The 19,935-nt window shown below is 43.0% G+C and overlaps 1 protein-coding gene across 3 annotated transcripts in view; it reads left to right on the top strand.

Annotated features, from left to right (window-relative positions):
- Window positions 1–598: 598 nt before the first annotated feature.
- The window catches only part of USP4 (ubiquitin specific peptidase 4), a 53,226-nt gene continuing 33,889 nt past the window's right edge, over window positions 599–19,935 (top strand). For all 3 annotated transcript variants that reach the window (XM_041762206.1, XM_041762205.1, XM_041762208.1), the window contains exons 1-6: window positions 599–742; window positions 3,672–3,799; window positions 7,632–7,762; window positions 9,103–9,229; window positions 9,815–9,960; window positions 10,089–10,150. In XM_041762206.1, coding sequence (XP_041618140.1) covers window positions 642–742; window positions 3,672–3,799; window positions 7,632–7,762; window positions 9,103–9,229; window positions 9,815–9,960; window positions 10,089–10,150 — 695 coding nt within the window. In that variant the 5' untranslated portion in view covers window positions 599–641. The remainder of the gene's footprint in view (window positions 743–3,671; window positions 3,800–7,631; window positions 7,763–9,102; window positions 9,230–9,814; window positions 9,961–10,088; window positions 10,151–19,935) is intronic.

Genomic DNA, 19,935 nt, shown 5'->3' with positions numbered 1-19,935 from the left:
GGGCTTGGGTTATTCGGTCGTGGGCCATGATTCTGGCGTCTAGACTGTTTGAAAGGAGTGTTAATGACTAGACTACACCGTCGAGTCCCGGTCCCAAGGCGCAGGAATACCGGCACTCTCCAATATCCCTGCAGGGCCTCCAGGACCGGCACCCGGATCCCCCGTTTGGAAGGCTAAGGACTGGCTTAAGATCTCCAGCTCAAAGCAAGAAAAGCTAGTTCCAGGGCTTCTCGCACCTGGCCCTGGGTTTATCTAAAAAGCAGGCTAACACCGTGGGCCTGGACGGGGTGCCTGAGGGGTCAAGGGGACTGCGGTCAGGTGCCTAAAGATCGCCGGGCTCGACAAAGGGATGCAAAGCAGCCCACCTCGCGGCTCCCAGAGCGGCAGAAAGGGCCCGCACGTTTGCCAGTACCCACCTCCTCCTCCAGCCCCCTCCCGGCTCCGCCCCGCCCCGGTGGGGAAAGGCCGCACGTGATAGGGAGAAAAGGCAGAAGCAGGCGAGCGGACGTTCGAGGCCGCGGCGCTAGGTGGGGCTTGGGTACGCGCGTGCGTCCGTGCGTCCGTGCGTGCGTGGGCGTGGCCCGCAGCACGCCGTGCGCGAGGCGGATGTCCGGGCCGGCTGGGCCGGGGCGGCGGACGAGATGGCGGAAGGTGGAGGGTACCGTGAGCGGCCTGATGCGGAGACCCAGAAATCCGAGCTCGGGGCCTTAATGAGGACCACGCTCCAACGAGGGGCGCAGTGGTGAGCACCGGGCCCGCCTTTCCGCCGCCCAGACCCAGAGGCAGGGGCTCTGGTCCTTAGGCCAGACCTCTCTTTCCCGGCTTGGATAGGGGCCGGGTGGGGGCGGTGTTAGTGACCCTGAGAGGGTGTCCTGAACCTTGTCTCTCAGAAGAGGACCCGTAGAAGCACCTCCGGGAAAGTGTGAGGGTTATCCTGGCCCTTTCGGAGCCCCAGAGGGCGGACCCGGTGGGGGGTAGGGGCTACAGGGTACGGGGAAGGGGCGTGCTCACGGGGACCTTCAGGATGGGAAGAGCCCCTTACCTTCGAGGACTCTCTGTGTGACCTTGAGGGAAGGCGACCTCACCTCCCCGACCTCGGTACCTTACTATTAAAGCCAGGGTAGCAGTATTTGGCATCCCCACGTTATGGGTTAAGAAGAACATCAGAAGTAGATACTTTTGTAACTTGTAAATTCTCGAACAGATGTCTCCAACAAATGTTTGAAAGCTCCGGGTTACTTTGGTTGCAAGTGTCAAAAATAATTGTGGCAGCAGCGTTTCAGTGTGGGGGAGGAGGATAGCTTAGAGCCTAGATAAGAAGATGAAAAGTCCATGGTTTAGAAGAGCAAATCTGAGACAGTAGGCTTCTTAATAAATTAGTAGTGAAGAGATTCCTGGGTGGTATTATCGTGTGGGAGTAGAAAGCTAAGGCTTAGATTTTCATCGAATATGATTGAACATCGAATCTTTAAGAAATTAGGTGGTGTTTATGCTACTTAAGGTAATTGAGCAGGAAAAGGGAAACATTTGGATTAGGAGGAATTCAGATAGGGCTGTACAGCAGGGCAAGCAGAAGTTATCCTGCTTCAGAGTGATAGATGAAGAATATGTGGCAAGATCAGAGAGAGGATGTTTCAGATAGTCTAAGGTCACACTAAAAGTGTTTGGAGAGTATATTGTTCAAGGGGTTTAGAGGGAGGAACACCTGGGTGTTTCAGCGGTTGAGCATCTGCCTTCCGCTCAGGGTGAGATCCTGTAGACGCGGGATGGAGTCCCACATCAGGCTCCGTGCAGGGAGCCTGCTTCTCCCTCTGCCTGTGTCTCTGCTTCTCTTTCTCTGTCTCTCACGAATAAATGAAATCTTAAAAAAAAAAAAAGTGTGGAGGGGGTTTGGAGGGAAAAGAACATTTTTTTAAAAAGATTTTATTTATTTCTTAGAGCGAGGCAGAGACACAGGCAGAGAGAGAAGCAGGCTCCGCCCACACAGGGAGCCTGGTGTAGGACTCGATTCCAGATCCCAGGATCATGTCCTGAACCAAAGGCAGATGCTCAATCACTGAGCCACCTAGGCATCCAGGAAAGGAGCATTTTAAAGATTTGGGTGTATATATAGATCCTTGTGGCTTTTGGGAAGCTACCTGATCGCTCAGGTTTGTTTTTTATAAAACTTAAAGGACTTGGGATACCTGAGTGGCTCAATCAGTTTTAAGCGCCTTGCTTCACCTCAGGTCATGATCCTGGGGTCCTGGGATCATCCCTGCATCAGGCTCCCTGTTCAGCAGGGAGTCTGCCTCTCCCTCCTCCCCTCCCCCTGCTTGTGATCTCTCAAGTGCTCTCTCTTAAATGAATAGATAGACAAAATCTTTAAAAAAAAAAAAAAAAAAGACCTTGAAGGATTCACCAATATGATTGTTGTGCTTTTTTCCCCCCACAAAGATTTACTCCTCCTCTCTTAATTGTAAAACATCATAGTGATACTTTTTAAAATTTTTTTCATAGTGATACTTATAAAAGTTAACTGTCCTAGACAAGAACTTCTATAAAGATCATTTGAAAAAAAAAAAAGATCATTTGAAATTACTGAATTACTCATTAGTGAACAGGAATTTACTCATAGGAGGACTTCATTTAAATAAGCTTGAATCCAATAATTTCCTTTCATTTATTTATTCATTTATTTATTTATTCATTCTTTTTTTTTTTTATTTTATTTTATTTTTTTTTATTTTTTTTTTTTTTATTTTATTTATTTATGATAGTCATACAGAGAGAAAGAGAGAGAGGCAGAGACACAGGCAGAGGGAGAAGCAGGCTCCATGCCCCGGGAGCCCGATGTGGGATTCGATCCCGGGTCTCCAGGATCGCGCCCTGGGCCAAAGACAGGCGCCAAACCGCTGCGCCACCCAGGGATCCCCTTTTTTTTTTTTTTTTTTAAAGTAGATTCCATACCCAGTTGTAGAGTGCTGTGTAGGGCTTGAACTCACAACTCTGAGATCAGAACTTGATTTGAGACCAAGAATTGGATGCTTAAGCAACTGAGCCACCCGAGCACCTCTCATTCTTTTCTTTTTCTTTTCTTTTCTTTTCTTTTCTTTTCTTTTCTTTTCTTTTCTTTTCTTTTCTTTTCTTTTCTTTTCTTTTCTTTTCTTTTCTTTTCCTTTTCTTTTCTTTTCTTTTCTTTCTTTCATTTATTTATTTATTTATTTTATTTATTTTTAATTTTTATTTATTTATGATAGTCACAGAGAGAGAGAGAGAGAGAGGCAGAGACACAGGTAGAGGGAGAAGCAGGCTCCATGCACCGGGAGCCCGACGTGGGATTCGATCCCGGGTCTCCAGGATTGCGCCCTGGGCCAAAGGCAGGTGCCAAACCGCTGCGCCACCCAGGGATCCCTCTTTTTTTTTTTTTAAAGACTATTTATTCATGAGACAGAGAGAGAGGCAGGTTCCATGCAGGAAGTCTGACATGGGACTCTATCCCAGGTCTCCAGGATCACACCCTGGCCTGAAGGCAGTGTAAACCGCTGAGCCACTCGGGCTGCCTGAGAGTGTGTTTTTAAATGGGAATTGTGTGTTCTCCAGGTGGAAAGACCATAAAAAATTTAAAGGAGCAACTGCAGAAACTCAGAACCTCAGTTTTTCTGGCATAGTAAATTTTTATCTCTGTCTAGGTATCTTATTGACAGCCGGTGGTTCAAGCAGTGGAAGAAGTATGTGGGTTTCGACAGCTGGGATATGTACAATGTGGGTGAACACAATCTGTTTCCTGGCCCGATAGATAACTCTGGACTCTTCTCAGGTATATTATCCTATTGCTTTTCTAAGTGAAATAACCACCTAAGCAGTGGCCTGAGGTCATATTTATCATTAACATGAAGTTGTGAACCTAACTTTCCTACTGTGATGGATTAGAAACAAGTGTCCTTGATTTGCGTCAATAGCAGAAATCTTTGTAGACCCTCAGGGAGAAGTTAAACTATTTTTCCCCAAACTTAACTGCTTCAGGCAGAAGCATGCTTCTAACATTTTTCTTTTGCAAACTAGTTTTGCTAGAGATGTCAGATTTTATATTAATTAGATGTGGAATGGAAAGAAGTAGGATATCATTTTGAAATTGCATCTGGAATTTGAAATTTGGGTACTATAATTTTTTGTTATCTTTTTAGTGGAACAAATTGCACACCTGTCTACATCCATCAAGCATTCCCATGATAGTAGTTTGTCATAGGAGTAGTGTGAAGAGAGGTGGAAGGTAGATTATTAACACCGTCAGCTCGCATTGGAAGAAGTGATTGAAAAAATTAGCATGACATACCAGAGCTGGGCCAGTACCTCTAGATGCATAGATAAGACAATTGATCTTTCCTGGGCTGTGTTTTGCCTAGCTTTAGACTTCCTTGCAAGCAGGATAGAGCTGATCTATTGATTGTGCCCAAGGCGGGGAGTAGGAAGGCAGACTATGTATGAGGCTTGATCCAAGTACTTAACGCTAACCTGGGTGTTTTTAAAAATGAGCAGTTCTTCAAATCAGACTTGTTTTAGGGGAGGTCTTAGTGGCATAATAATTCATGTGCTTTGTTTCCTGATGATGTAGGTCAGATGGTGTCATCACATCATGAAGCTGGCCTGAGGGAGCACGGGGTTGTGTGTACATCCCCCCCCCCCTTTATTTTTTTAAGTAACCTCTAACCCACTGTGAGGCTTGAACTCATGACCCTGAGATCAGGAGTTGCATGCTCTACTGACTGAGCCAGGCAGGTGCTCCTCTTTTTTTAAATAACAGATTTCTTAATGCTTTTAAGAATACTAGTGGTGTGAATTCTAGGGCTAGAGGGGCTCTGTGAAATCATTTTGGTAAGGGCAAGGTTTCTTCCATGGTCCTCCATTTTTATGTCATTTGGCTATGGCTTGAAACATTTACTGTGTGCTTAGGAGGTGAGAAGTGTATTCTGTTCAGACCCTGCTTGGAACATTGACAGTGCAGGAATGACCTATCTTTGGTGAGATAGGTTACCCCCTTAGTTCCCAGACTCAGTCCCCTGTCCCAGTCAGGCTGCCTTTCACCTAGGGAATGGAAATGGCTGGGTGGGACTCTTGAAAGTGTAGGAAGGATAGGGTACAGCATACCCTTGCTTATGTTGGTCTGCAGAGTACCCTTCTTTCCACCTCTGTACCTGCTGTATATCAGATGGAATCCCTGTGTGTAGGCCAAGCTGTGCTCTCACTTTCCCCCCCTTTATTTGCCTCTGTTGAAGAAATTTGCAGAGACTAAATCCTCATTCTCAAACCTTTGTGTGATTCTGAGCATGATGCCTTTTAGACTGATCTTGTTTCAAGTGAAAATAGTAAACTTCATTGGGAATTCCCAGTCATGTTTCCTGTATTTGTACTGAGTCTGGAAGAGTGACGTGGGTGAAAATCATCACAGAGCCTTAAAGAGGAAAATGCCCTGTGGAAATGATGCACTTGGTGTTGGTGGTGCTGAGAGATGCATGTCCCTTTCCCACATTTAAAGGTTTCTAGCCACTGCGTGACACTGTGTTTAATGCCAGATCTGCATAGTGCTTATTGTTAGAAATGAAGAAGAGTATCTCCCCAAGTTAGACAAGAAGTGAATAACTTCTGTGGGTTTTAATTTATAAATCTGAGAAAAGTTTGGAATTAGGTGTCAATTTTGTCAAGCAGAATGATATCAGGGGATCATCCTTTTATTGCTCACCAAAAAAGGCCTGGTTTATTGGTGTTAATAATCATGCCAGAGCTGCTGTGGAAAGTGGTTGGCTCATCAATGAAAAGGATCCATCTATTTTTTATCATTATTATTATTATTATTTTTAAAGATTTTATTTATTCACAAGAGAGAGAGAGAGGCAGGCAGAGACACAGGCAGAGGGAGAAGCAGGCTCCATGCAGGGAGCCCAACCCGGGACTCGATCCTGGGACTCCAGGATTATGCCCTGGGCCGAAGGCAGGAGCTAAACTGCTGAGCCACCCAGGGATCCCCTATGATTATTATGATTATTATTATTATGATAAAATACACATCACTTAGAATTTATCATCTTAACGATTTTTAAGTGTATATAGCATTAAGTATATTCACATTGATTTGCAACCAATCTTGAGGACTTTTTCATGTTGCAGAACTGAAACTCCATACCCATTAAACAATAGCTCCCAATCTCCTTCCCTCTGAGCCCCTGGCAGCCACCATTCTACTTTTTGTGTCTGAATCTCACTATTCTAGATAACCTCTTTTAAGTGGAGTCATTCAGTGTGTTTTTCTGTGACTGCCTTATATTATTTAGTATCATATTCTTGGGTTCATCCTCATAGCATGTGTCAGGATTTCCTTCCATTTAAAGTTTGAATAGTATTCCACAGTAGTTGTATACCCCATCATAATTATCTGTTCATCCAACTCACTTTGGTATTCCTGTCCTCTGCTGCTATTTGACGCCTTTCCTATTCTCCCCGGAAATGAAAAAGGCAGAGGCGGATCAGATCCGAAACTTGGCTCTAAGGAAGGGCAGAAGAGCTGATGGGATAAAGTATAAATTGCTGGAGGGGCAAGGGGTCATGTGGGACTGGAAGCCCCAGTCACCTTGTGAATGCTATTTATGATTTTGGTTTTGTTTTGCTTGTATATATTTGCTTTTGTTTTGCTTGTGTGTGTGTGTGTGTGTGTGTGTGTGTGTGTATTTATTATTTATTTTTGTTAAAGATTTTATTTATTCATGAGACACAGAGAGAGAGGGACAGAGACACAGGCAGAGGGAGAAGCAGGCTCCATGCAGGGAGCCTGATAATGGGACTCAATCCCAGGACCCTAGGATCACAACCTGAGCCAAAGACAGATGCGCAACTACTGAGCCACCCAGGCATCCTATGCCTTGAGTTACAGATGGGGGGGCACTGTTGTGCATACTTTTGCTTTCCCACTTTTGTGGCTTGTGCTACGGCAGGAGTGGGTGTTGATCGGCACAGGGAGGCTCCATTGATGGGAGATGATGGTTGAGTCTTCTTTTGATCCAGTTCCTTGGTCCTCAGTTGAGGGAGTGTGTATAAGATTGCGGATGTCCACTTCTGACTTCTACTAGTTATGCTTCCTGCCTGTGGTGCATGTGAGGTGGATGTTTAGCACGTTAGGGTCTTAAAGACATCTCCCTCTGTAAGGGGTTGTCCAGCTGGGTTTTTACTTGGGACTGTGGGAAACTAAAAATACTGAATGACTCTTGATAAAATAAAATTAACTTCAGTGATGTGTTTGTTGCTTTCTTAGTAAATCAGAAGATGATACTTGTCTTCAGTGAAGTTTCAGTAAGCAGAGTATTATGTTAAATATTCATATTTAAAGTTTTCATTGTGATTTGGGAAGCACGTTGAAAATGTAAACAGGTGTTTTTTATTCTGCGTACTCCACTTCATTATAGAAGAAAAACCCGTTTCTCTGAGGGCATGGCTGAAGACAGTTGCCAGGTCTGCTCTGTGTTATGACCAGTGACAGAATTTTGTAATTTTGTAACTGTTTCTATAATAATTTTCTTGTTTCTGAAAAGTACATAAGAATTCTGTTAAACATTTCTGGGAAGAAGATGAATGAATTATGAGGTGTTTTGTTTTGTTTTCAGATCCCGAGAGTCAGACATTGAAAGAACATTTAATTGATGAATTGGACTATGTATTGGTCCCAACCGAGGCCTGGAATAAATTACTAAACTGGTATGGCTGTGTAGAAGGCCAGCAGCCCATTGTCAGAAAAGTGAGTATGCAGATTATCCCAGCTGCTGGTCAATGTTTGTGAATGCTCCTTGGGGACACCGGTGTTCGTTTTCCGGGGTACTGGATGTACCTAAGGGGTTGATGTGTTTGAGGCCTTGTATCTGATTCTCTTTAGGGAATTGTGGTCATGAGTGTGGTGAGTAAGGCTGCTCACCTGGGATGTTACAGTGAGTGGCCTCCAAACATCAGAGCTGCCCAATGGCTTGGGGATGTGTCCAGCAGTGCCATGAGAGCACTTTCTGGCAGGCTGTATGAGAGAAAGTTTATTTGGGGTCATACAGACATATAATAATGTACTGCTTCATTTATCTTACAACTTTTCTGAGACTACTTTTTTCTCTGTGCTTGTCTTTGGCCACACTGTTGAATATCTCAAAAAGCAGATGGTTATAAGCCAGAGAAGAATAGCCTTCTGAGGGAAAGTGGCCCGTGGGATAGAAACCCAGATTCTTCACCCTTTTGGTAAATGGGACTTTGGAGAAGACCACCAATCCTGACTCCCATAGTCATTTGCTTGCTTGTCCTACCAGAGGGGAAATCACAGGAGCCCACATGCCTGCTAATAGGTAGACATTGGGTAAATTTCTCACTCTTCCTGGTATGTAGTTCCCCTTCTCAGAGTAGGAAAGAGCTGCAGTCCTGAGGCCATGCTTCTAAGAGTCATTGTTTGGGACCGGAACTACCTACTTTCTCCAACTGTAAACCTGGGCCCCTGAGGGGGGTTAGGGATCAAAAAGTTGGGGATGTGCGGTCTCCTTCAGATGTCCCCTAATGCCCAATGCTGCCATATGGTGAGTGTTCTGCTACCACAGGGATTTAGCTACATTCTCTAGTTCTCTCTTTCAACAAACCCTGCAAGAGAGATATCACGATCCCAACTTAGAGATGAACAGTGTTTTCTCTGTGGTGCAGTTTTCTAGCTAGCTCTGTTTCCATCCTTCCTCATGAGTGGAAAGATTTTAAACTCCTAGGACAGATGCTCGTGGCTTTAAAAATCTGTCCTTCTGATCCCCTGATCACTTAGGGAAACTGATTTTTTTTTTTTAAAGATTTTTATCTATTTATACATGAGAGAGACACACAGAGAGAGAGAGGCAGAGGGAGAAGCAGACTCCATGCAGGGAGCCCAATGCGGGACTCGATCCCAGGACTCCAGGATCATGCCCTGGGCCGAAGGCAGGCACTAAACCGCTGAGCCACCCAGGGATCCCTGGGAAACTGATTATTGTGTGGATTCTGCCTCTTAGCACTGATGAAAACTATCATTTCCAAGACTGCCTGGTATGGAACCACTACTTCACCTGTGCCTCTTGTTTGCAGGTTGTGGAGCACGGCCTGTTTGTCAAGCATTGCAAGGTAGAGGTGTATTTGCTGGAACTGAAGCTCTGTGAGAATAGCAACCCCACCAATGTGCTGAGTTGCCATTTCAGCAAGGCAGACACCATCGGTGAGTAGCTTGGCTGGGGTCCTGAATATCTGGGGGTAGAGTGCAGAGCACTATAGCTGATGGGAAGGAATCTGGGCACCCCCTCCAGAATTGTTATCCACAGTCTCAGGTTGTGGTTATCAGTCCTGACCTGGTTCTTGTGGATAGCTAAGCCTGGGAATCATGTTTTATAGAATGCTGGGTGTGCTCCTACCTGTTTGACATAGTGATAAAGATGAGGAAATGCAGATTCAGAGAGGTTACAGTAACTTAGAGAAAATGTCAGGGCTGGTATTTGAAACCACATTTATCTTAACCTGGAAGATAAGCTTTCTTACCTTTCTGCATTGCTTAAATGTTATAAATGGGACCCACTTCATCAAAGGAGAAACATAGGGAAAATTTCTAGGTATGTGAATGAAAGAGGATGCCTGTGGAAGATGTGTGGCCTTAGGAATCACTGAGGGGCTGAGGTTAGTCAGAACTGTTAGTCCAAAGCACCGTGTGACCATCCAAACAGGAAGGAGGATGAGCATTAGCTTGCTACAGCTGGTTTTAGCCTTGTGTCTGGAGAAAACCCTGAGTGATCTTTCTGCCTGTCCCCAGCAACCATCGAGAAGGAGATGCGGAAGCTGTTCAACATCCCTGCTGAGCGTGAAACACGGCTGTGGAACAAATACATGAGTAATACCTACGAGCAGCTGAGCAAGCTAGACAACACTGTCCAGGATGCCGGGCTCTACCAGGGTCAGGTAGGATGGCTCAGGCCACACCCAGCAGGCAGCTCTGCCAGGGTCTGTGGCCAGATAGCTTCTGGTTCTGAGCTCGTCAGCAGTGAGGTCCTTTGCATATTCCTTACATGGTTTCCCCTTTCACTTAGGTGCTAGTAATTGAGCCCCAAAATGAAGATGGCACATGGCCGAGACAGACCTTGCAGTCAAAGTAAGTGAACTTTTTCTTGGCTTGTGGCTGGGCACACAGGTGTAAGAGACACTATTTCCTAAGGCTTTTACTTGTGCTATGAAAAAATTTTCGGATTCAGATGAAGAAACCTTCCATTTCATATCTAGAGTCTGTGATATTCGCCTCAGTAAGCAGCTGGGAAGCTGTCTGAGGAAAGCTGTAAGGGTTTGTGAACACTGTGGTGAGCCTCTCCTTATTGAGAATGAAAGAAGGAAGAGAAGGGTCACAGATCCCGGAATGCTCCTCTGCTAAGAGGTGGCTTTGTTTTTGCCAGGGGCTTTTATTTTCTCCACCTGTGGTTAGAGGCTTAGCTGGAAAAGAAGAGGGCTCAAGCATGGGTCCTATGTGACTTAAAGTTTGATTCAAACCCCCTTTTTACCCACAGGCCTGTTACTCATTACTGCTCTTTCCACTTACTGGGGCAATTATTCTGCTGTTAAACTGTGCCCTCAGGCACCTCTATCTCAGGAGAGGTTTGTGCGCGGTGTGGAATTGTGCATGTCCTGAGAAGGGGTTGGAAGAAGTGATGAGTTTTTCTTAACAGTATAAGGTGGGAGAATTGTGTCTGTGTTATGATAATTATGGGTACGGTGCTGGTCTTGGCTCTCTTCCTTCAGTCAGGTCTTGGACAGTAAGTGATAGTGTTGGGCTTGTAGCTCTGTGGAAAATCATGAAAGATACAGGAACTCTCTTGAGAAACACTCCAGAACATACAACATTTTGCCAACAATCTCATGGGTTTTACAGATAATCTGAAGCCTAGCCATGGACTCTAGTTTTAGAAACCCTGGTCACCAGTTCCAAACAAGATGACAAATAGCTGTGGTAGGCCAAATAATGCCCCCCTCCTTGTCCAAGTCTTAATCCCCAGAACATGTGAATATGTTAGGTTACATGGCAAAAGTAATTAAGATGTAGTTAAGGGTCTTGACATGGGAAGATTATCCTGGATTATCTGGATGGGCCCAGTGTAATCACAGGGTGATTGGGGAAGACAGAGTCAGGGAAGGAGATGTGGGGACAGAAGCAGAGTCTAGTGATGACATGCAAGAAAGACTTCACTGGATGACGACCTTAGTTTTGTTGGGTGCAAGGAACTCAGCTAGGTATCTATTAAATCATCCTGATGAACACCTTCGAACTCAACTGGAGATTTAAGAAAAGAATAGCTGCAAATCTACAAATAAAACAGTGACTGCTTTATACAAGGTAGGAGGTGCAGAGAAGTGAATCTGAGGCGATATATGGGAAGATAAACCGCAGAGGGAGGGAGCCTTTGTAAACTGGCTACCAGAAAGTATTAGAAAAGTAGGGCACAAAATCAGAACTTTTAGAAGTCTGTTCCCTTGAGGCAAGTCCCTGTCTGAAAGGCACTCAGGTGGGAAAGTGGAGTGGGATCCCAGATGAGACAGTGTTGCCTCAGGATCCTTAGGGTCAGAGGAAGACCAGGCGTGCCCAAGTGTGGCAGGGTTCCCAGGCATCTGGAGTGGGGAAGCCAGCTGTAATCAGTGAGCCTACTCCTGGGACTTGTGCCATAAACCGCAAACTGTTCTCTGAGCAGGGGCCCAGTGAGCTGCAGGACCAGTGCTACACACACACACACACACACACACACACACACACACACACACACAATCACACACAGTGCGTGCTGCAAGAGTCTGCAAGGTCTGGAGACTTGAAGAGGGGTCACGTGCCTGAAATAGAAATGCTCAGTCACAGGGTAGGTGAGCGCAGAGTGCTGATAGAAACCAGAGAGAAGGGTGATTGACTGATTTTCCTTGAGGGCACACTGAAGAGTTGGGGCAGGGTACAAGTTTCGGCTTTGGGGCTGGAAATTGGGAGGCTGCCATTTTCATTCTCATCCTCTAAAGCAGTGTGGAAAGGCTTCAGGGAACAAAAGCCACATAGAGCAATCCTGAGCTCTTACTTAGCCTGGCCCCCAGGCAAGGGTGGTACAGTTCTGCCCGGGGCAGACACCTGATAATCAGCACATCAGGCCCCTCCCTCAGAAGATCAGCAAGAATATCCAGCTAGGACCAAGTTTATTGATCATCGAGAACTGCAAAACTCCACACTAGGGGAAAATAGTATATAGAATTCATGGGCTTTTTTCTCATGATTTGTTAGTCTTTCAATTTTAAGTTTTTTTCTCATTCCTTTTCAATTGATTTCTTACTTTATCAACTTTTTTTAAATCTTAATTTTCATTTTTACAGTTACTTTTTATCCTTTCTTTGTTTTTCATTTTATGTTTGTACATATATGTTTTTCTTCCTTTATAATTTTGAGATGCAGTTTTCTTCTAACAGGCCAAAATACACCCAGGATATAGTGTATTACTTTGTCCTGTTTATCTGTCTATGGATTCTTTTTTTGTGTCTTTTAATTTTCATTTTCACAGTTATATTTTTTCCTTTCATGGTATTTAATTTTATTTTTGTACATATATAAGGGTTTTTTTTTTGTTTTGTTTTGTTTTTACAATTTTGGAATCTAGTTGTCTAACAGACCAAAGTACACACATGGTCCAGTGTATTGCTCTGTTTATATTCTGTCTTTTGAAAAATTTATTTATTTATGTATTTTAGGTTTGGGGTCTCTTCTGATTTGTTTAGTGTATGTTTTTCTCTGGAATGGTTGTTGCCATTTTAGTATTTTGTTCTCGTTCATCTATTCTTCTCTGGACAGAATGACAAGACGGGAAAACTCACCTCAAAAAGAACAAGAGGCAGTACTGATTGCTAAGGATCTAATCAGTATGGATATAAGTAAGATGCCAAAACCAGAGTTCAGAATAACGATTATAAAGCTACTAGCTGGGCTTGAAAAAAGCATAGAAGACTCTAGAGAATTCCTTTTTGAAGAAATACAGGAAATAAAATCTAATCAAGTTGAAATAAAAAAGGCTGTTAATGATATGCAATAAAAATGGAGGCTCTAACTGCTAGGATAAATGAGGCAGAAGAATTAGTGATAAAGAAGACAGAATTTTAGAGAATAGAGAAGCTGAGAAAAAGAAATACTGGATCTCGAAGGAAGAATTTGAGAGATAATGCTAAACAATTTAGAATAATTGGGATCCCAAAAAAAGAAGAAAGAGGGGGGCAGAAGGTATATTGGAGCAAATTATAGTGGAGAATTTCCCTAAACTGGGGAAGGAAACATGCATTCAAGTCCAGGAGGCACAGAGAACCCCCCTCAAATCAGTAACAATAGGTCAGCACTCTGACATATAATACTGAAGCTTGCAAATCTCTGAGACAAAGAAAAATTCCTGAAAGCAGTTCAGGACAAGAGATTGGTAACCTACAAGGATAGAAACATTTGACTTTCAGTAGACCTACCCACAGAGACCTGGCAGGCCAGAAAGGACTAGCATCATTTATTTTGGGTGCTAAATGAGAAGAATAAGCAGCCAAGGATACTTTATCCAACAAGGCTGTAATTCAAAATAGAAGGAGAGGTAAAAAGCTTCCAGGACAAACAGAAATTAAAAAGAATTTGAGATCACTAAACCAGTCCTGCAAGAAATATTAAAGGGGGTCATTTAATCAAAGAGAGAACCCAAAAGTAATAGAGACCAGAATGGAACAGTGACAATATACATTAATAGTGACTTTGGGGATCCCTGGGTGGCGCAGCGGTTTGGCGCCTGCCTTTGGCCCGGGGCGCGATCTTGGAGACCCGGGATCGAATCCCACGTCGGGCTCCCCGTGCATGGAGCCTGCTTCTCCCTCTGCCTATGTCTCTGCTTCTCTCTCTCTCACTGTGTGCCTATCATAAATAAATAAAATTTAAAAAAAAAAAAAAAAAAAAAAATAGTGACTTTGCATGCAATATAGTGTCACTAAATTCTTTCAGTGGTTACTCTGAATGTAAATGGGCTAAATTCCCCAATCAGAAGACACAGGGTATCAGATTGGATAAAAATGGAAGACCCATGGATCTGCTGACTGCAGGACACTCACTTTAGACCCAAAGACAAAAAAAAAAAAAAAAAAAAGACCCAAAGACACCTCCAGATTGAAATTGAGGGGGTGGAGAACCATTTAGCATGCTAATGGACATCAAAAGAAAGCTGTGGTGGCAATCCTTACATCAGACAAATTAGATTTTAAACTGTAATAAGAAATAAGGAAGGAGACTGTATCATAATTGAAGAGTCTATCCAATCAGAAGATCTAACCATTGTAAATATTTATGCCCCTAACATGGGAGCAGCCAGTTTTATAAACCAATTAATAACAAAATTAAAGAAACATTGTTAATACAATAATAGTAGGGGACTTTAGCACCCTATTCTCTGCAGTGGACAGATCATCTAAGCAGGTCAATAAGGAGACAAATGCTTTTTTGAATGACACACTGGACCAGATGGACTTCACAGATGTATTCATAGCATTCCATTGTAAAGCAACAGAATACATATTCGTCTCAAGTGCACATAGAACACTTTCCAGAATAGATCACATACTGGGTCACAACTCAGATCTCAACTGGTACCAAAAGACTGAAATCATTCCCTGAATATTTTCAGACCACAATGCTCTGAAAGCGGAACTCAATCACAAGAAATTTGGGAAGAAACACATGGAGGTTAAAGAACATCCTACTAAAGAATGAATTTGTCAACTAGGAAATTAAATAAGAATTTTAAAAATTCATGGAAACATGAAAATGAAAACACAGCTGTTAAAAACCTTTGGGATGCAACAAAGGTGGTCCTAAAAGGGAAGTGTATTATAATATAAGCCTGTCTCATGAAACAAGAAAGGTCTCAAATACACATCATAGCCTTATACCTAAAGGAGTTGCAGAAAGGACAATAAAGTCTAAACCCATCAGGAGACGAGAATAAAGATTAGAGCAGAAGTCAACAAAATAGAAACCGAAAGAATAGAACAGATCAATGAAACTAGGAGCTGGTTCTTTTTTTTTTTTTTTTCTTCCCAAAGATTTTATTTATTCATAGAGACAGAGAGAGAGAGGTAGAGACACGGGCAGAGGGAGAAGCAGGCATCATACAGAGAGCCTGACGTGGGACTCGATCCAGGGTTTCCAGGCTCACGCCCTGGGCTATAGGCAGTGTGAAACCGCTGCGCCACCGGGGCTACCTGGAGCTGGTTCTAAGAAATAATGAGATCAATAAGCCCTGGCCAGACTTATCAAAAAGAAGAGAAAGGACCCAAATAAATAAAATCATGAATGAAAGATGTTAGATTAGAACTAACACCAAAGAAATACAAACAGTTTTAAGACTATGCTATGAGCAACTATATGTCAACAAATTAGGCCATCTGGAAGAAATGGATGCATTGCTAGAAATGTATAAACTGATGTGTCCGAGTGCCACAGTTAGTTAAGTGTCTGCTTTTGGCTCAGGTCATTATCCAGGGTCCTGCAGTCAAACCCCGCATTGGACTCCCTGCTTGGCAGGGAAGTCTACTTCTCCCTCTTCCTCTGCCTCTTCTTTCTCTCCCCTCCCCCCCTCAAATAAATAAAATCTTAAATACCAAAATAAAATCTTAAACAGGAAGACCTAGGAAACCTGGACAGACTCATAAGTAGCAAGGAAATAGAAACAGTAATAAAAAATCTCCCAAAAGGGGCAATCTAAGTGGCTCAGTGGTTTAGCACCTGCCTTCAGCCCAGGGCATGATCCTGGAGACCTGGGATCGAGACCCACATCAGGCTCCCTGCATGGAGCCTGCTTCTCCTTCTGCCTATGTCTCTGCCTCTCTCTCTCTCTCTCTCTCTCTCTCTCTCTCTCAAATAAATAAAATCTTAAAAAAAAAAAAAATCTCCCAACAAATAAAGAGTCCAGGGCCAGATAGCTTCCCAAGGTAATTCTTCCAAACATTTAAAGAAGAATTAATATCTATTCTGAAGCTGTTTGAAAAAAATAAAAGTAGAAGGAAATCTTTCAGACTTTCTATGAGCCCAGCAGTACCTCGATCCCAAAACCAGACAAAGATCCCACCAAGAAGAAGGATTACAGATCAGTATTTCTGATGAACATGGATGTAAAAATTCTCACCAAGATACTAGCCAATAGGATCCAACAGTACATTAAAAGGATCATTCACCACGACCAAGCAGGATTCATTGCTGGACTGCAAGAGTGGTTCAGCATCTGCAAATTAATCAATGTGATACACTATGTTAATAAAAGAAAGGAGACGAACTGTATGATCCTTTCAGTAGATGCAGAAAAAGTATTTGACAAAGTATAGCATCCTTCCTTGATTAAAGCTTTTCACAGTTCAGAGATAAAGGGAACATACCTCAACATCAGAAAAGCTATATACAAGAAGCCCACAGTGAATATCATACTCAGTGGATTCCCCAAAAAATGAGAGCCTTTCCCCTAAGGTCAGGAACACAACAAGGATGTCCACTCTCACCACTGTTGTTCAACGTAGTACTAGAAGTCTTAGCCTCAGCAATCAGGAAACAAAAAGAAATAAAACGTATCTGAATTGGCAAAGAGAAGGTCAAACTTTCGCTCTTTTTTTTTTTTCAAACTTTCACTCTTTGCAGATGACATGATTCTCTGTGGAAAACCCAAGACTCCACCCCAAAATTTCTAGAACTCAGGAATTCAGCAAAGTGGCAGGACATAAAATCAGTGTACAAAGATCAGTTGCATTTTTGTATACTAACAATGAGACAGAAGTAGGAGAAATTAAGTACTTAAAATTGCACTAAAAACCATAAGATAGCTAGAAATAAACCTAACCAAAGAGGCAAAGGATCTGTATTCAGAGAACTATAGAATACTCATGAAGGAAGTTGAGGAAGACACAAAGAAATCCTTGCTCATGGATTGGAAGAACAAGTATTGTTAAAATGTCTATACTACCTAGAGCAACCTGTACATTCAATGCAATCCTTATCAAAATATCATCAACTTTTCTCACAATAATCGTAAAATTTGTACAGGACCAGAAAAGACCCAGAATAGTTGAAGGAAAGTTGAATAAAACCAAAGCTGGTGACATCACAATTCCAGAGTTCAAGCCACACTATATCACAAAGCTATAATCTTCAAGATGCTATGGTGCTGGCACAAAAACAGGCACATAGATCACTGGAACAGAATGGAAAACCCAGAAATGGACCCTCAAGTCTATGGTCAGCTAATTTTCGGCAAAGCAGGAAAGAATATCCAATGGAAAAAAGATCGTCTCTTCAACAAATGTTATTGGACAGCCTCATGCAGAGGAGTGGTTCATTTTCTCACACCATACATAAAAACATTCAAAATGGATGAAAGACCTAAATGTGAGAAAGGAATCCATCAAAATTGTAGCAGAACACAGGCAGCAACCTCTGTGACATCGGCCACAGCAACTTCTTGCTAGACACGTCTCCAAAGGCAAGAGAAACAAAGGCAAAAATGAACTATTGGGACTTCATCAAGATAAAAAGCTTTTGCATAGCAAAGGAAACTGTTGACAAAACCAAGACAACTGACAGAATAGGAGAAAATATTTGAAAATGTCTCAGCAGATAAAGGGTTAGTATCCAAAATCTATAAAGAACTTATCAGACTCAATACCCAAAGAACAAATAATCCAGTTAAGAAGTGGGCAGAAGAGGGATGCCTGGGTGGCTCAGTGGTTGAGCTTCTGCCTTCAGCTCAGGGTGTGATCCCGGGCCAGGGATCGAGTCCTGCATCGGGATCCCTGCGAGGAGCCTGCTTCTCCCTCTGCCTATGTTTGACTCTCTGTTTCTCTCATGAATAATTTTTTTTTACAGAAAGAAATGAGCAGAAGTTATGAACAGACATTTCTCCAAAGAAGACCTAAAAATGGCCAACAGACACATGAAAAACTGCTCAATATCATTTGGCATCAGAGAAATACAAATCAAAATCACAATGAGATACCACTTCACACCCATCAGAATGGCTAAAATTAACAAGTCAGGAAACAAAAGCTGTTGGTGAGGATGCAGAGAAAAGGGAACCCTCTTACACTGTTGGTGGGAATGTAAGCTGGTACAGCCGTTCTGGAAAAAGAAGTATGGAGTTCCTCAGAAAGTTGAAAATAGAGCTGCCCTGCAACCCAGCAATTGCACTAAGTATTTGTCCCAAAAATACAAATGTAGTGATCCAAAGGGACGCCTGCACTCCAGTGGTTCATAGCAATGTCCACAATAGCCAAACTATAGAAAGAGCCCAAATGTCCCATCTACAGATAAATGGATAAAGGTGTGGCATATGTGTGTGTGTGTGTGTGTATACATACACATACACATTGGAATATTATTCAGCCATAAAAAATGAAATATTGCCATTTGCAATGACTTGTATGGAACTAGAGGGTATTATGCTAAGCGAAATAAGTCAAACATCATAGTATTTCACTTGTGGAATTTAAGAAAAAACAGGATCATATGGGAAGGGAGGAAAAACCAAGACAATTAGGGAGACAAATCATAATAAATTCTTTTTTAAAAAAATTTTTATTTATTTATGCATTATAGTCACAGAGAGAGAGAGGCAGAGACACAGGCAGAGGGAGAAGCAGGCTCCATGCACCGGGAGCCCGATGTGGGATTCGATCCCGGGTCTCCAGGATCGTGCCCTGGGCCAAAGGCAGGCGCTAAACCGTTGCGCCACCGAGGGATCCCCATAAATTCTTAATCATAGGAAAGAAACAGCATTGCTGGAGTCGAGGGGGATGGGGTAACTAAATGATGGATGTTAAGGAGGGCACCTGATGTAATGAGCCAGGGAATGTGGGCAGCCTCTAGAAGTTCTTACAGCCTCTACTAAGGAACACAGCTTTTTAGGTCAGTGAGGATCATTTTGGATTTCTGACCTGCAAAACTGTTAAGATAATTTATGTTGTTTGAAGCCATTAAGTTTTTGGTGATTTGACAGCAGCAATCAGAAGGCTAGCCTAGGGATCCCTGGGTGGCGCAGCGGTTTGGCGCCTGCCTTTGGCCCAGGGCGCGATCCTGGAGACCCGGGATCGAATCCCACGTCGGGCTCCCGGTGCATGGAGCCTGCTTCTCCCTCTGCCTGTGTCTCTGCCTCTCTCTCTCTCTCTCTGTGGCTGTCATAAATAAATAAAAATTAAAAAAAAAAAAGACTATTTAAAAAAAAAAAAAAAAAGAAGGCTAGCCTAAACTGCTAACTCTTTTCTCGGAACTGGAAATGTCTAGAGCTGAGAAAAAAAATAACATAAAAACTGTGAGGAACCCCCAGGGGAAACAAGGTGGTCGGATTTCTGTGAGGTAGGGTTGAAAACTCAGCAGAAGAGGTTGGATGTACTGGCCAAGGGACACTCTTAGAGTCCTTAGAGTCCTGCCTGTTTCTCTTCCTAGTGCTACTTCTTCACATCCTTTCCATACCTTGAGGTCTCCGATTCCAAAGAAGGGAGATAACTTTTGTAAAAGAGCAATGCCTCTTTGAATTTTCCTAAAGGTTAAAGCCTCCCTGCAATTTGGAGTGAGCCTGTGGCCGGTGAGCCCAGAGTGAGAGTCCTGAGGTACACTCTCTTCTCCCCTCCCCCTAATAGTGCCAGACACTGTTCTAATTACTGTAGATACAGCAATTAACAAAGTTTCTATCTCAAGGAACAGTAAATAGACCAGAAAAGCCCACATGTCCAATGATTTTTAAGTACTGTAGGAAAAAATCAGGGAAGAAAATTAGAAAGTGTTAGGCTTTGGGAAGGGTTAGATTTAAATAGGATGATGGGGAGGACCCACGGAGGTGCCATTTGAACATGATCACAAAGGAGGTGAGG

This window comes from Vulpes lagopus, chromosome 7 (genome assembly GCF_018345385.1).
Source record: "Vulpes lagopus strain Blue_001 chromosome 7, ASM1834538v1, whole genome shotgun sequence".
Taxonomy (NCBI): Eukaryota; Metazoa; Chordata; class Mammalia; order Carnivora; family Canidae; genus Vulpes; species Vulpes lagopus.
This window is presented reverse-complemented; position numbering and strand designations above follow the sequence as displayed.